Raw genomic sequence first — 16754 nt, 5'->3', positions numbered from 1 at the left:
AAATGACTGGCTCCTAGCCGAAGTGCAGATGACTCCTAGAGCACCTGTCTATTTTGATGCAATAGTACTCATCCTTTATGTCCCCAGACCACATCCAATCATCCTTCTGCAGCAGCAGAAGAATAACTGAATCATCACCATTTGGAACTTTGCTTTTTTTGCAAGCAGGTTTAACTTGCTTAGCTCTGGTATAGATTGCAAGTGACAGTAAGCTCCAAATCCTCTTGGATGACTTTTTTTGCAGCAGACTTAGAATTTCTGCTACTGCAAACTCCCTCGGACTGGATGGAACATCTGGGAGTCCCTAACCTCTCTGGAGGAGAACTTTGGAAGGGAATAGTGTAACCTCTGGATATAATCGCTAACACCCACTTGCTTTGTTATATCAGACCTAGAGTGTAGAGAGAACCAACTGCTGACTGCCTCCACAGATGAGCAGTCAGGGAGCGCTGAAAGGGCCTATCGGAGAAAGGCTCCTTGAAGCCCTGATTCTGTGGATCCCCCTCTGCCTCTGGGGCAGCCTCCTATTGAAACTTCCTCCTCTGTCCCTGGATGGAAAAATCCCTGCATTGATCTCAAGACCCCTGGGATTTATGGAACTAGGTTTTCTTTCCACCACTCCGATTTTTGGAAAAAGGGGAGCTGTGCAGTGGAAAACTTGACCTGGATGGCAGTCAGTCTTCCCCTCTTGTTCACTGTGGGTTAGGGTCTCTGACTGATGGACCAAGGAGTGAGGATCTATCCAAGGGGGTGTTAAAGGACGCCTTTAAGGGCTCCACGAAATCACAAAGCCTCATCCAGGCATGTCCCTTAATAGCAATGCCTGAGCTGGATGCCAACAATGGAATAGGAAATTATCCTCATGCATGAGTTGGACAAGGATGAAAGAGTAGTCAGTCAGGGGGAGACTTTCTTGCAGTCCTCCGGTGACATGGTCTGTGCCAGACAGTCCAAAAGCTCTTTCACCAGGTCCCTCTGTAAGATGGTAAAATGTGCCAGGTAGTTCAACTCCCTCAGCGAGAAGGTGGCAAAGGCATAAACATGCTTCCCAAACCTTTCCATCGCTCTGGACTCACTGTTTGGTGGATGGACAGTGGAGCTCTGCTAGCTCCTTTTTGGTGGCTGCTGCCACAACCATGGCATCCACTGGAATACCTTTACTTCAATAATTTTCGGGTTGCCTGGGGATCAGTTCGACAGTCTGGCTCCTTCAAGGCCCAGCTGGACACCAAATCTACTAATCTGCCCACCGGAGGAATCACCCAGGATGTAGATGGGCCTATCCCAAAGGCCTCCAAAAATATGGACTCCTCAGAAGAGGGAGGTTGGGCTGACCAACCACCTCTTTGCCGCAGATCTCTTGGGAAGTCTCAGAGGAGAAATGGGCTCCCTCTGGGTTAAGTGTTTGGAGACCAGTCTGGATGGGCTGACTCAGGACAGGAACGACAGGTTCAGGTCTCTGATCCAAAGGAAGTCAGTGGGATGAATCATGGCTCAAAGAGACCAGATCCCTGTGGGTAGAGAAAGCCCTTTCTACCACTAGGAATGTCAAAGGACCCGGAGAATCCCTCCCCAACTCCACCAGAGTTGAAGCTACAGAGGAAGAGAGGGTCGGAATTCCCCAAGCCCCAGGTCAATGGAACAATCAGACCCGAAATGTCCAACGCTGAAGGGAAAAGATGGCTCCGGCAACGTAGGAGCCAATCCCCTTCCCCAGATCCAACGGGGATCTCACGGATCCAAGACTCGCTATGATTTGATGACAATGAAACCATGGAAGTCAAGGCAACGGTCGGAGTGGACAATGCAGCCTCCGTACACTTGACCCCAGAGCAACTGATCGGCCATGACCCTGTGACTCCGAAGCTGAAGGAGACTGGACTGGCAAGAAGAGACTTGCAGAACCTGTGGGAGATGGAGCCAAGAAGATCTTCAGCTGAATCAGGGTCTTGAGGATCTTCCTGATCATCCTGTCCACGTCTGCCACCGAAAGACTCCTATAAGACCTCGAGGAAGCCACAGAGGGGGATCTAGAGTGCCTGGAGGGAGTCTGCTGTAGACCTGGGAGCAGAGCCAACTCGAACCCCAGCATTGTAGGGCCCCTTGCTGTATGATCCGAAGTTTTAGGATTCAAAAAGGAGGGGGCAGCAGTATCAGGTAAGCTAGTGATAGTGGATTCAGACAGATCCGAAGACAGCTTCAGGTCCGTTGAAGTAGGCCTATGATCTGACAGCCTCCAAACCTTAGCAAGTGGCTCCGAAGATGCCCCTGAAGACTTGTGAGGGAGCTTCTTGGAGTTGGAGGCTCTGGCTCTTGGTGGGAGTTTGAGCCACTGAAGAGGAAGCAGGCAAAAGGCCCTTCAAGATGAACTTGTTTCTGCAGTCGGCTATAGCTCTACAGTTAAAGCTTTCACAAATAGAGCAGGACGACCACAGATGCTCTGCAGTAAAGCAGTAAACACACGAGTGTGCATCAGGATGTGAGAACCTGCGTCCACATCCCGAGCACTGTTTAAATCCCGATGGTTTATCAGCCATCATCCAAGAAACAAACTTCAAACATTCACACACAAAAACAAGGAAAACCCTAAAAGAAACCTGACAGGAAAAACAAAAGGGAGCCTAACAGAAGAAACTGCCACCCAGAGTGCAGGAAAAGCTTCAGATAAAAGAAGGGCAATAGAGAGAAACCCCATGCACACTTAAAGGATAGGGGAGGAAATTAACAAGTAAAGAAATAATTATCTGAAAAGAAGATAACCAAAACTACCAAGAATGCTCAAGACTCAGGCGACCATGTCTGATTCCACTGGCAGCAAATGAGATCTGAGGAGGATGGTTAGACTGCAGGGCATTGTGGGTAGTGGGAGGAGCTGAAGACTTGTTTCCTAGTCTGAAAAAATGTGGCAAGTCAGAGCCGTAATCCATTAGTGAGAAGGATCGAAAGAGACATCATATTGAGTATTTATAGAGCATTTTGCCAGTGGTTTCATTGGGCTTACATATATGCAGATGATGTTGGTCAGAGCTACGGAGTGAATGATTTGGGGTATAGTAGGATACTAGAGAAGAGAGGGTGGGGCAGGTAGAGGGTTTGTTAAGGATGTAGTGCATTATTTGAAGTTATGATAGGAGGGAGTTGAGGGAATTACAGTGACTGTAGTTTCTTTACCGAAAGGCAGTGGTGAGAGATGTAGGGTTGGTTGGTGGCAAATCTTGCAATTTTGTTACAAGTTTAATCCAAATGTAAAACAAAACGACCAATGGAATAACGCACCAGCTGAAGATAAAAACTTGTTTTATTACCAAGCAAATAAAATAGGTAAGCACTTTCACTTTTGCTTCATCAGACCTTACGCACAGAGATAAGAGCAACCTTTACTTATAGGCAATCCAATTACTAAGCAACCAATCACATGCTAAGGGTCACAGGTACAGGAGAATGACATAAAACCACAGCCTGTGTAAAAATGTATACATATCTGCAGAAACTGCACACAGAAAAAATGCATACAAAGAGAAATTCAACATGCAGAAAAACGTCAATGTCATAAAACAAACAGACAAAAAAATATAAAAACAAAAATAAGCAAAAATATAAAAGTATTTTAACTCCCAAGACTACACGCCTTCAGAATGGGTCTAAGTGGGACTTAATCGTTAAGTCCACTACCCTGATCAGCTCTCAGTCTTAGCATCCATCTAACCTCCCTGGTTTCAGTTAGATTCCTGATGTCACCACCTCTAATGCTGGGATAAATTCCGTCAATAACCATGAACTTGAAGGTGTGTCTGTTGTTAGTACTGATCACATGTTTAAAGAGGGCATTGGTGGTAGAGGCACAGTGTATGCTATGCAAGTGTTCTGTAATTCTAGCCCTCAAAGCTCTATTGGTTTTCCCAACATAAAATGCTTTGTAGTGTGCGCGATAAGAAAAAAAGATGGCATGCATAGTCATACAGGTAGCCCTTAACCTAAAACTAAACCTATGACCAGTGTCAGGGTGCTCAAAGCATCCACTTGTCTATGAAACTGCAAAAGTTACAATTACCACAGGGTGTCATAGTCGCTTCAATCCCACTCATCATGCTTGTAACTGTCCGGATAGCACAACAACCTCTTCGAGGAGTTCTTGTTCTTGTAAAGGAATCTAGGTGTGTCACCTACTATTCTTTTGATACTGGGGTCAGTGGTTAACAAGCCCCAGTGTTTCCTAATTATGTCCATAGTAATTCTTGAATCTTTGGTATAGCTAAGTGGGACAAGTATAGCACCGAGGCAGATGGCAAGCAAAGCCGGACAGTGAACTAAACTGAGTGATACTGGGTATTTAACAATGGATGATTGCCCACCTGCCTGTTTCAGGTGATGACTGCCCAAACTGATGTAATTTCAAAGGTAATTTTAAATCTCCCTCTGATACCCACTCATTACATTAGGAACTAAACCTTGTAAACAAATGGAGTACGAAAAAAAAAGGACTAAAATTAAATGTGAAAAAGTGCAGCATTGTCACATTTGGTACAAATCTCTCCCTCAATGTACATAAAGTCAATACCATACTCCAAAAATTGCAGTCAGGGATCCTCAAAAGAGCATCAATAATTCCTTCTCATTCGACCACCTTGCAACAGCAGTTGAAAAACCCTTCTATTTATCACAACTAATAGCTAAAGGCATAAACATCCAGTTCAGAAGTCACCATTCCTCTATATGCAGCCATGGTTAAAACAACTGAGTACAGCACTCCTTTTGGGATGTACCTTTCTACACACATTAATGGAAAGGCCTCATCAGTTCCTAACCAAGAAGATTGCTGGTTTAAAGTCACTGAGCTACTGGGAAAGGTACTCTTGTGGGATGACCCATGCCTTGCATTACACACCATTAGGGGCCCCTCTCCTCCATGATCTTCTGTATCTTTGCAAGTCAAATAGCTTCGCTACTACCAAAACTAGGAATTTAAATCCCCACCAGCACATAACTAAAATGTACAGGAAAGAAATTACCCATTGCTTATCCTACCTCTGAAAAGGCTTCCTCCTGAAAGTTAAAGTGACACCATAGCAACTCTTCCAACCAATCTGGATGACTGGATGGGCACCCATAAATTTACTTCAGGAATGACCTGCTTTTCCCTTCTTCCGAAGGGTGGTGCAACATGATGGTGAGTCTTGTCAAGGAGTAAAAGGCCTTGTGACTCAATTGCTTTGCTTATACAACGTTCCTATGATAGCGTTAGTAATTATCAATGCTATGATTAGGTCTACTGGAGAGGGATGAGGGATTACCAGTATTTTCTAGGACCTTATATAAATTAAGACATGGACAGCACATAATGGTTTTAAATACAACTTCTGCAAAAATGTTCAGGAGATTAGGGGAATTTATACTTCCCTCCCCTGGAAACTACGGGTTTATAAGGAGCCAGCTTCTATATGATGCTGTGCTGTGGTGTGTTAGGACAAACTTGTACACTCATATGAAGTATATTTAAATGCATGTCATGTTATAAAATCATTGATACCAAACACATGAAGCACAGCAATTTTAATTTAGATTTACACAAGACAAGCTTGTGTTATTTACCAAGATGAATGTATATTTATTTACCTGTAATATGGTGAAGGGAATATATACAAGATAACTCCAAAGAAAGAAAGACGTGACCAAGGGACTTGTGTGATAACTAGCAATGGAAGATTTTACAGGCAAAGGCTTGCATCATGAGCTGGGTAAATTACATGCATTTATATGTTAGTTGTTTGTTTTAATGGTAGAACACAAACGTCAGGTTATTTTTTTCTGTAAATCGCCAGTGTAATTGTTCGGTAAATGTTCCTAAATTTCTTGGTTCCATAAGAAATACCAAGCTAGATTCAAACCTGAAGTCTGGGATGAAATTTTTATACTGGAGATTTTGCTTTATGTGACTTTAAGACTACCGATTGTATCTACAAGACTGGCAAAGCTGTAAATTGTTAAAAAGGGTGGGTGAATTTTTGTCATATGGAATGCTGATAGGTTAGTCAATCTAGCCTAAAGAAATAGGCTACCTTATCTACAAAGCATTGCACACTGGGTGGTGGCATGATGCACTTAAAAAGTTGTTGTTTCAAGAGGAAGAGGGCTGGCACCATTCTTTCACAGTGGAAAAAGAAAACATGTGATGCTACGAATTTCTACATAATTCCTTGTGATTCAAAAAGCACACAGTAAAATACTTGCAGCACATAAGACAGGATCAAAGACTACACCAGTGCAAATTAGCTAACTATACAGTGCACATCTACCTCCAAACAGGGTATTTAGGGAATTTCAAGAAAAGAATGCTATCCAAGAAAGGACAGCTGTTTGCTTAGGGGACTGGAATGTTGTAGCAAGAATATCAGAGGTTAGATGTGGACCTTGGGCCCTTAAGTTCCACATGTGGTGAAATATGCGGGTATTTATGATATGGTGATGGCTTTGACAACTGTTTCTGATGTTAAATCTGGGTTAGTACAATATGAATTTAATTCTATAGGCCTGAATTCAACCTACAGAATTGATAAGTTACTCATAAAATGGTTAAACACATTTAAATAATGGTGTGACATTCTATTATAGTTTGTGATTATGCCCTGCACATTACATGTCCTACATCCCCATTTAGATCCATTTAAAACTGATTTTAAAACAGAAGTAATACAAAAATGAAAGCCTACAACTTATGTACTTAAGTAGAATGACTGATGTTATTTCTGTTGATGCTAGTAGTTAAAAATAGCCATTACATAGAAATGGAAGCCAAGAGATCCTCTAGATGTAAATGAGCTCATCAATATTATGAATATGTAAACTCCTTACGACTACCCATAAAGCACTAGTTTGATTAGCAGCTCAGGCACTGGACAAATCAGAGTAAGAAGGAGGTGAGCGGCTGCAGCCAAGCTCACCTGTCCTTTGGGGTGGGGGTGACATTCGCCATTTGGCTGAAAGCTAGGACGACTACTAGAAGTTGAACAAAACAAGCACAGACCCACCAAGCACACACTGCCCCTGTACACGTGCACTAGCTAGTAAGTCTGGGACAAAGCAAGCTTCCTGCTGCAGGCAGCATGGAGTGGAGCTCAAGGGAACCACTGCTTGCTTTTGGTGTTCCATGAGAGAGATGATGCAACAACAGACATGAAAGTGGGTACACTCCCTACCACCACAGTCTTCTCAGCAGGTGGGGAAGGGATCAGCTGGTAAGACTCCCTAGGCAGAACAAATGGGTCACTGGATGAAAGTAGGTCAGGGGGAGGTGAGAAAGTATGGAATACCTGGACCAGGGGAGTTGGATTAGAGAGTTTTGTAATGTCAAGTGATTATCATGGAACTGTTGAGAGATAACCATGGAACTGTCGAGAGGTAACCATGGAACAACTACTCAGGCCAAGAGGAATATGGAGAATATACAGGGCTATACTTTTATGGTTACCATTACTCACCTTGCATGATGATGTACAAGTGCATCTCCAAATGTCAAGTATAAAGACATTATGTACCTACCATAATGTTCCATGTTAGTTGCCTTCATCTCGCCTTCCCTTCTTGCTGTTTGGGTTCGGAGCCGATCCTCGGCTCCGACTCTGCCATCTTCTATAGCTCGAGACCCGTTTACTGGCTCGAGGCTACCCCTTATCCCAGAATGCCCAGCGTCAGCTACCCAGATCTTGTCTGTGATAGCGCACACTAGACATAAGTAGAGTAACCAGTTACCTAAAAACTGGTTGTCCAATACACCTAAACAAGGAGAGAGTCATAAATTACCTGGCATGTGAAGTAATAAAAGATACTCAGCCAATGAAAACAAAAGGAACTCCTCTCAATCGTCTAGGAAGGGGGAAGGAGGGAGGAACGCAAGAAGGAAGGCAAGATGAAGACAACTAACATGGAACGTTAGGGTAGGTACATAACTTCTTTATGTTAAGTTGTTCATCTCATCTTTGTTCTTGCTGTTTGGGACAGCGTCACTAGCACCTAAAATCCCGGGTGGCTCAATGGAACAGACTCTTCAGAACAGTAGAACCAAAGGAAGCTCTGCTCTGGGAGACCATATCCACCATGTAATGAGAGATAAAAGTATGAGGGTTTGCCCAAGTGGCAGCTGCACAGATTGAGTCTATGGGCAACCTAGACTGAAAGGCTACAGAGGTGGCGAATGCTCTAGTAAAATGACATTTTGGTTTAGCTGGTAGCTCTTTATTTTGTAACTGATAAATAAAGGCAATAGTATCAGATAACCATCTGGATAAGGTCACCTTAGAAACTGGAAGACCTTGTTTGTTGAATGCACTGTTGTTGTGTCTTTCGGCTTTTCCCGGTTAGGGGTCGCCACAGCGGAACTCCGTTCCACTAATGATTGGTAGTTGGTTTTACATGCCGAGTTACCAGCCCTGACGCACAACCTTCAACGAAGGTAAGCCCATTCACGCATGTCTCCACGCAGAAGACGCTCTAGCTGAGAATCGAACCGGACAGCGTCTGACTGTGAGGCGACAATGCTACCGCCACTGCGGACATTGTTTGTTGAATGCATAACAAAGAAAACTGGTCTGACTTTCTTAGTTCCTTAATTCTATGGAGGTAAAAACGCAATTGTCTGTGCACATCCAGTTGGCGGAGCTTGTATTCTGCCTTGTTGCTGTGAATGGGAAAGAAAACTGGGAGATTTATGGATTGATTTAAATTGTTCTCTGGGCAGACTTTAGGAATAAAGAATGGATTGGTCCTTAGAGAAACTCTGTCCTTGTGAAACACCACGTAAGGAGGACGGACACATGGTGCTTGAAGTTCTGAGACATGTCTAGCTGAAGTGATAGCAACCAGATAAAGTGTCTTCCAAGAATGAAATTTTAAGGAACATGATGCTGCCGGTTCAAAGGAAGGCAAAATTAAGGAAGCTAAAACTAAATTGAGATCCCAAGGAGGAGGAGGATCTATAACTGGGGGTCTAAGAAGAGATGTTCCTCTCATAAAGGCCTTGCAGAGCTTATGAGACATTATGCTAGAATTAAACATACTGATATGAAAATTAGAAATGGCAGCCAGATGTACTCTAATGGTGGCGGAAGCCGCACCAGACCGAAAACGTTGTGCTAGAAATTCAAGAATTTCATGGACTGGGGCTGAGAAAGGATCCAAATTTCTAGATTCTGCCCAGTAAGAAAACCGTTTCCATTTACTAGCATACGTTTTCCTCATAGTAGACTTATGTGAGGAAACAATAATATCACGGACTGCTGGGGAGATACTGGAAAGCCTGACTAAGGTTGGAAGTGGAGTAACCAAGCTGTGAGCTGAAGAGTTTGAAGGGATTGGTGCAACCCGCCTGATTGACGAATCAGAAGATCTGGAACCGGGTCCAGAATCCACGGTTGATCCAAAAGGTGGAGGTGCAGAAATGGGAACCATATCTGTTGAGGCCAATATGGGGCAATGAGGATCATTTTGCAACCCAACAATTTTGCTTTCTGTAGGAGTCTTAGTATTAGGGGAAAAGGGGGAAATGCGTAAAGGAGTCCCTGAGGCCAATCGTGGACTAGAGCATCTCTGGGTATATGACCTGGAAGAGGAAGTAGGGAGAAGTAGCTGCTGCATTTGTTGTTGAGAGGAGTGGCAAATAGATCGCAGCAAGGCTGTCCCCATTTGCGGAAGATAAGATCCACAACTTCCTGATTCAGAGACCACTCGTGAGGCATGGAGATAGCTCTGCTGAGCCTGTCCGCTATGACGTTGGATTTCCCAGGGATGTGCATTGCTATCAGAAAATGTTGGGAGGAAATCGCCCATTGCCACAGTCTGAGTGCTTCTTGACATAAGGGGTAAGACCTGGTCCCGCCCTGTTTGTTGATTACCACACCACTGACATGTTGTCCGTTTGGATTGCAATGGTCCCGGAAGGGAGTCTTGAAGGGCTTGCAATGCTAGGAGCACAGCTCTCATTTCTAGGACATTGATATGCAGATGGTACTCGAGAGGTTGCCAAGTGCCTTGGAGCGTCCTGCCTAGATAATGCCCCCCCCCTATCACGGAGGCATCCGTGGTCACTGTGGCTACCGGAGGGGGTTGTATGAAAGGTCTGCCCTGAATCACTAGTGAGGAGACCATCCACCAAGAAAGGTGCCTTTTGCATGTTTCTGTGATCAGGATCATGTGAGACATGGGTAGCTCCTGGAAAGACCACTGCGTGAAAAGAAGCCACTGAAGGATTCTCATGTGTAAACGTGCTAATGGGACAAGAAGAATGGCAGCTGTCATGGAGCCTAGAGCTTGAAGGACATATCTGAAGTGAATTCTTTTGCTCTGCATTAGAATTAACACTTGACGAATAGTGGAAACTCTTTCCTGTGGTAATCTTGCAAACATTTCTTTTGTGTTTAATTCTGCTCCTATGTATGTGACAGACTGACAGGGCAACAAGGAAGATTTTTCGAAATTTACTGTAATGCCTAGTTGAGTGCATAATGTGATTGCATAATCCCATGCTTCTAAGAGTTGATGACTGGTGGTAGCAGTCAGGAGCCAGTCATCTAGATAAGGAAACACCTGGAATCCTTGACACCTCAGGTGAGCCATGACTACTGCCATACACTTGGTGAACACCCTGGGGGCTGAGGTGAGACCAAAGGGCAGAGCTCTAAACTGGTAATGGCTGGCCCCTACCCGGAAGTGAAGAAATCTCCTGGGGCGTCTGTCCATCTTGATATGGTAGTACGCGTCCTGAAGATCGAGCACATCCAATTGTCCTGACCCAGAAAAGGGAAAACTGACTGCAGCGTCACCATCTGGAACTTTTCTTTTTGTACAGATTTGTTCAATCTGCTGAGATCCAGTATTGGTCACTAGTCCCCTGTCTTTTTTGGTACTAAAAAGAATCTTGAGTAAGTTACGGATCCTAGTTGATCTGCGGGGACTTCTTGAATGGGTCTTTTTTCTAGCAGTCTTGAAACTTCTGCAACTGCTTGATCCCTTAGATTGGGTGGGACATCTGGGATGGACTTTTTCGATTCTATGGGGGACTGATGGAAGGGAATTTTGTAACCTCCGGATATAATGGATACTAACCATCTGTCTCTTGTTATATTTTGCCAGGCTTTTGGATACAGCGAAAGTCTTCCCCCGACTGCCTCCAGAGGTGAGCATTCAGGCAACTCTTCAGGGATGCTGGAAGGGCTTGGCAGAGAAGGTTTCTCTGTCACCCTAGTTTTGCGGTCCCCCTCTGCCATGAGGGCGGTGTCTGTTATTGCGGTTTCCCCCTCTGCCCCTGGGGAAAAATCACCACGTGTGTCAGGCAAGGGTCCCTGGGATTTTCGGAACCACATCTTTCCACTCTTCTGACCCTTGGGATAAGGTCTAGAAGGGGTGGAAAAAAGGACTCCCATGGCAGAGAGAGTCTTGCCTTCCTGCTCACACCTGGTCAACGTGTCTTTCACCTGAGGCCCAAAGAGAAAGGAGCCATCAAAGGGAGTACTGGTGAAGGATGCTCGAAAGGGTTCCGCAAAATGACACAGCCGCATCCAAGCACGTCTCCTGAGAGCCACACCTGGCTCTGCTCGCTCCATCGGCTGCATAGGAAATCAGTCCCATGGAGGAGTTGACTATGGAATTAAGAGTCGCAAGCTGAGAAGCTAATATGGCTGGTACTCCCTCAGTTGTAGGATCTTGAAGGGTATCTCCAAGCTCTTTCAGGAGATCCATTTGAAGATGTGTAAAATGGCATAGATAGTTCAGGGACCTCATTGAAAAGGTCGCTGAGGCAAACATTCACTTTCCATATCTGTCCATCATCCGAGACTCTATTTGAAGGATGAACAGATGGAGGTTTCTGCTAACTCTTTCTTGGTAGCTGCTGCTACCACCATGGTCATCAATGGGCACACCTTTGGAGAGGAATTGTTTGTCCTGGGGGGCCAAAATAAATTTGTTTGGTCTCCTCAGAGTAGGTTCCACAGAATCTGGAGCTGACCAAGCCTTTCGAGCCACTGCACATATCAGTGGATCGAAAGGAGGAGATACCCAGGAGATGGAAGGTCGGGAACCAAATGCGTCCAGGTATACAGACTCGTCCTTGGTAGGGGCTAGGAAGTCCAGTCCCCCCTCTAAGCATTTCAAGGATGTCCAAAAAGGAAACATCTTCAGAGGGGGACCTTGGGGACCCTTCCGATTCATCCATGTCTGTATCTGAGGTGACAGACTCAGGGGAGTCTATGTGCTTCCTCTTGCACTTCTTCCAGGCAGGCTCTTCTGAGTGATCGGGGAGGCTTCGGAAGAAGAGGGATCACCCAATGGGGTGTCCTGGGGCATAGGTTCCCTACGCTTGGGGTCTGGAGGAGGAGTAGAGGTTGGAACAGACACCACGGGGGAGGAGCCAATGGAGCTGGCAGTAGAGCTGTTTCGGGGGACAGCACACTCCGCATAAACTTGGAGTCCCGATCTCTAGGTAGAGAAAGCTCCGGCTCCGAAGAGACTGGAGTCCTTCTCCGCGTCGAGGGTGGCAACTCCGAGGCCAATGTTAGAGCCGAGCTCAACTGCGCTGAAGCTCCGAAGGAGAGAACAGGGTCGGACAAGGGTCTGATGCCACTCCCCCCCTCGGAGCCGACGAGAGCGCCCCAGCGCCCAGATCCCTCGATAGAAAGTACAATCGAGGTAATCGGAGCCGACGTTGGAACCGAAGGAGAGATGATTGGCGCTGATGGTTCTACTACCTGCAGCCGGCTCCGAGCTAAATGTAGTCGGAGGAGGAACGAAAATAGAGGCGGTTGAAGCAGATACCTGCTGAGGTGGGCTGGACAGTAATTTTGCCAGTGCCTGTGACTTAAGCAACCTACTTTCTACTCTCTCCACCTTATGGTCTGATAATCTAGAGGATCGAGAGGCATGGGAAGAACGGCGGCTACGTTCACTCTGTAACAAGGGTGACTGAGGTGCCAAGTGGATGGGCTCCAAGGACGGAGAACTCAGTCTGTTATGGCTCCGAGACAGCTCCGAAATAGCAGATACAGCCGACGGAGGAGTTGCCTTGTCGGTGCCAGTTGGCACCAACATGCTTGGTTGGTCAAGTAAAGGAGTCGGCTCCAAACGTGAAGCCGACGGCTTGACAGACTTGGGGGGATTTTGCTGGCTGAGACTTTTAGCTGGAGAATCCTGAGGCTTCAATAATTCCTGAAGGATTAGTTTGTTTTTGCACTCCTGCAGGACCCTTGGACTAAAAGCATGACATATAGAACAAGAGTCCTGCAGGTGAACAGCGTCCAAACAATATACACAACTAGTGTGCCCATCTGTCAGAGACATTTTCTGACAGCATGAGTCACACTTTTTGAAGCCATATACCTTGGTATCTTTAGACATTTTCCTAACAACAAACTAAAGAACCACAATAACAATAAGAAAATGTTATACTACTAAACTAAGAAACAGTCTTTTTTTTTTTTTTTTTTTTTTTTTATTTTTATATACAGTTAAGGAACAGAAAGGAGACCCTCTAATTTAAACTGCTGTCCTATGGGGGGGGGGGACTCTCCAATTTAAACGAGTTCAGGGGAAACAGAAGGCTTGTGAGTTATGGAGCAATGGCCAACAAAGCTACAACACACAAGAAAGCGATAAGGGATAAAGTACTATAGTTAGACAAAAACTTGATAATTTTTTAAGAACAATTATAACAGAAAAAAACTATACTAAGCCTGAGCAGCAACGAAGCAACCTCGCAGGTGAAGCAGCAAACAAGATCTGGGTAGCTGACTCTGGGCATTCTGGGATAAGGGGTAGCCTCGAGCCAGTAAACAGCTCTCGAGCTATAGAAGAAGGCAGAGTCGGAGCAGAGGATCGGCTCCGAACCCAAACAGCAAGAACGAAGGCAAGATGGACAACTTAACATCTAATGTTTAAACAGTTTAACAGCTGACTGTGTTTAAATGTTTTTAATAGGTGTCAAGCAAGAATAAGCATCTAAATGACAGCTTATAGTAAACATGGCATAGAGCTTAACAGTTTTTAATTGGGTATAGATGTTTAGATAAAAAAACAAAAGTTGAATGTTATTTGGAAGCAAAAAAAATTGTACTGCACTTCAAAAATGTCTGGCTATTCCTCTACCAATTCTGCAATAAACAAAAAAATATTTATTCTTCAAAGATGGATTTCTGTCACTTATAGCTTTGAACATGTTGTCATATCACTGTGATATGTGCTATCAGCTTATAAAGTGCATAACAAATCTGCATATAAGCTTATGACTTGTCCAGAAAATTAATTTTACAACTTGGAAAGCAGTACAGGTGGTGTGGTCACCTGTAGTAATGGTCAAACTTGGATCGAAACAGACATAAATTAGCAAACAAAAACATTTCTAAAGGATTCAGCTTAAAATGTATAGTAGTGTAGGAAGGAAGTTTTACTGGGAAACAACCTACAAGTACCTGAATAATTTTCTGAAGTAATGGACTCCAGATTTATTCAACATTATGTGGGAGGTCAAAAAACTGCAAACAAAAACAGGAGTAGTTAAAATAAAAATAATTCAATTACTATTACAGTACTTTTCTTACATAAATGGGTATTAGCATATTCCTTTCTGCCTTTCAATCATTCAGTTTTTAAGAATACGTTTTCTGAAAAAAATGCCAGGAGTAAGGGAAATTATCTCAATACCAATCTGAAAAGTAATACACTTACTTGCTACAGTTAATAATTACATCCTCTGGCATTATTCTCTTCTTCAACATCCCCATTTTGGGATGGTTACCACGACCTCGAAAGAGACCAGGAGGTTCGATTTTAAAGTTCCCGATTTTTTCCACGTGCCCATCTAAATTGCAGAAACCATATTCCTGCTGAAGCTTCTCAGATTCTTCTTTTAGTTTCTGCAATGACACAGTACAATTCTTTACATTTTGGCTGATGTCCAAGGTCATTACTTCATTACCAGATAAAAAGTTATTACAACAAAAATGTTAATGTTGACTAATATACAGCACCTGTTAACAAGTACTCAAGGAAGACCTACTTCTCCATGCAGAGCTTCATTCAAATTAACTGGGACTGTATCATTGACAGCACAGTTAAGTTAATCTTCTGCTACTAGAGATGTGTGAGAGACTCAGCAAGAGAGACTCGAATTTACTTTAATCTCCCTTAAACATTATGGGATCTACTCTGTACATTGAGTATTTTTTTTTAAACAAATTGTTGAGTATGCTTTTTTAAAAAATACTGACAAGAGTCTAATGAGATCACCAAAGTGTGCATAATAAAGCTTTTCCACTTCCCAGTGTTGTGCAATCTCAGATTTTATGGAAGGTGAAAAAGGCAACACAAGCCAAAACCTCGTGTTATGTTCAAACTGATACTGCACATCTTTGATTTTTTTTTTCAGTTCAACAATTCTCTTGGTCTACTTTTCACAAAGATGATCCAGATATACAGTCCTTACACAAGCCACATTTTTTAAAGAAACATCTTCATTTATGACCTAGGCAATCTTACATTTATATAAATGAAAACAAACCATACTGACAATCTTAGTTGCAAGCATTATACATCACAAATCATACTGACATGCAAACGTTCTACATCATTTATAATCTACCCAATCATTAGTAGTCTGACATTACGTAGCTCATTCAAATCTTGCACTCTTTTAAAACCTCATTCTTCCCCTGTACATACTGTTCGCAAATCACATTTTTTCTATGCAATTTGCTCCTACCCTTTTCTAAAGATCTGAATTCCAATTGTTTATCTCTGTTACTATATTATTTTATTTATTTAACATTTGTTAACCGGAAAGACTGACTTGGAACGAAGCCAATTTCCAGCGGAGGCCCGGGGAGAAATGCTCTAGGCTACTTCTAGTACAGTTGGTTGGTTTAGACTTTGATTTCCATTTTCTAGTAATTGCTGTTTTGGCAGCCACCATAATTACACTTAGCAAGCCCTTACCATGTCTAGGCAATTCTGATTCTGTATCACAGCTCAGGAAAATAATTTCTCTAGAAACACCAATTTGCTCACCAAGCACCTTTAACAGAGTAGCCTGCAGGGAATCTTTAAAGTCTGTCAACTCATTACACTCCCAGAAAATATGTTCCCAATTACTGCTTTCTTTACCATCACAACTCCAACATTTGTCGACCCGAGGAAAGATTCTATGGAGTCTACTTGGGGTATGAAAATAGCTATGTAAACACTACCAAGCAAAGATCCTAGATGATCTAGATTTTTTACATATTTGTGAGGCATACATTATCCCCCAATGATTCTTTACAAATATCTTATCCAGTCTCTTCCCAATCTTTTCTAATCTCATCTGATTGACTGTTATACTTCTGCAATATTTTACATGGTCTACTAATTTTTCCTTTTTCAACAGCAGCTTCTGTTCTAGATTCTACTAAAACCTCTACCAGTACATGCCTTTTGTTTAGGACCCATCTATTTCTTTCTCTTTGCCTATACTCTGATATCAATCCTTAATAGGGCTGACATCAATTCTTGATGGGGAAGAATCTCCAGCCTGCAGTCCAAATTCTTGCCCTCTCCCCATTCTGTACCTTTCCCCCTCTAATTATTTGCTCCCAATTACCTTGGTTCTTTTGCCACTTTTCAACCCCCTCTTGCCTATTTTCTGTATCCCTAACTAGAGAAATCCCTATTGGCAGAACCTCCTTTCTCCACTACCATCTTGCCTTAGTTCTTAGAATATTTTCTGCAGCTTTATTAAT

The 16754-nt window shown here is 43.5% G+C and overlaps 1 protein-coding gene across 1 annotated transcript in view; it reads right to left on the bottom strand.

Annotated features, from left to right (window-relative positions):
- LOC122797761 (DNA topoisomerase 1-like) overlaps window positions 1-16754 on the bottom strand; it is an 880254-nt gene that overhangs the window by 30743 nt on the left and 832757 nt on the right. Inside the window, exon 12 of the mRNA XM_044066283.1 lies at window positions 14707-14894. Within this exon, the coding sequence (XP_043922218.1) occupies window positions 14707-14894 (188 nt within the window). The remainder of the gene's footprint in view (window positions 1-14706; window positions 14895-16754) is intronic.

This window comes from Protopterus annectens, chromosome 3.part1 (assembly GCF_019279795.1).
Source record: "Protopterus annectens isolate FY-2018-M chromosome 3.part1, PAN1.0, whole genome shotgun sequence".
In the NCBI taxonomy this organism is placed as follows: Eukaryota; Metazoa; Chordata; order Ceratodontiformes; family Protopteridae; genus Protopterus; species Protopterus annectens.
This window is presented reverse-complemented; position numbering and strand designations above follow the sequence as displayed.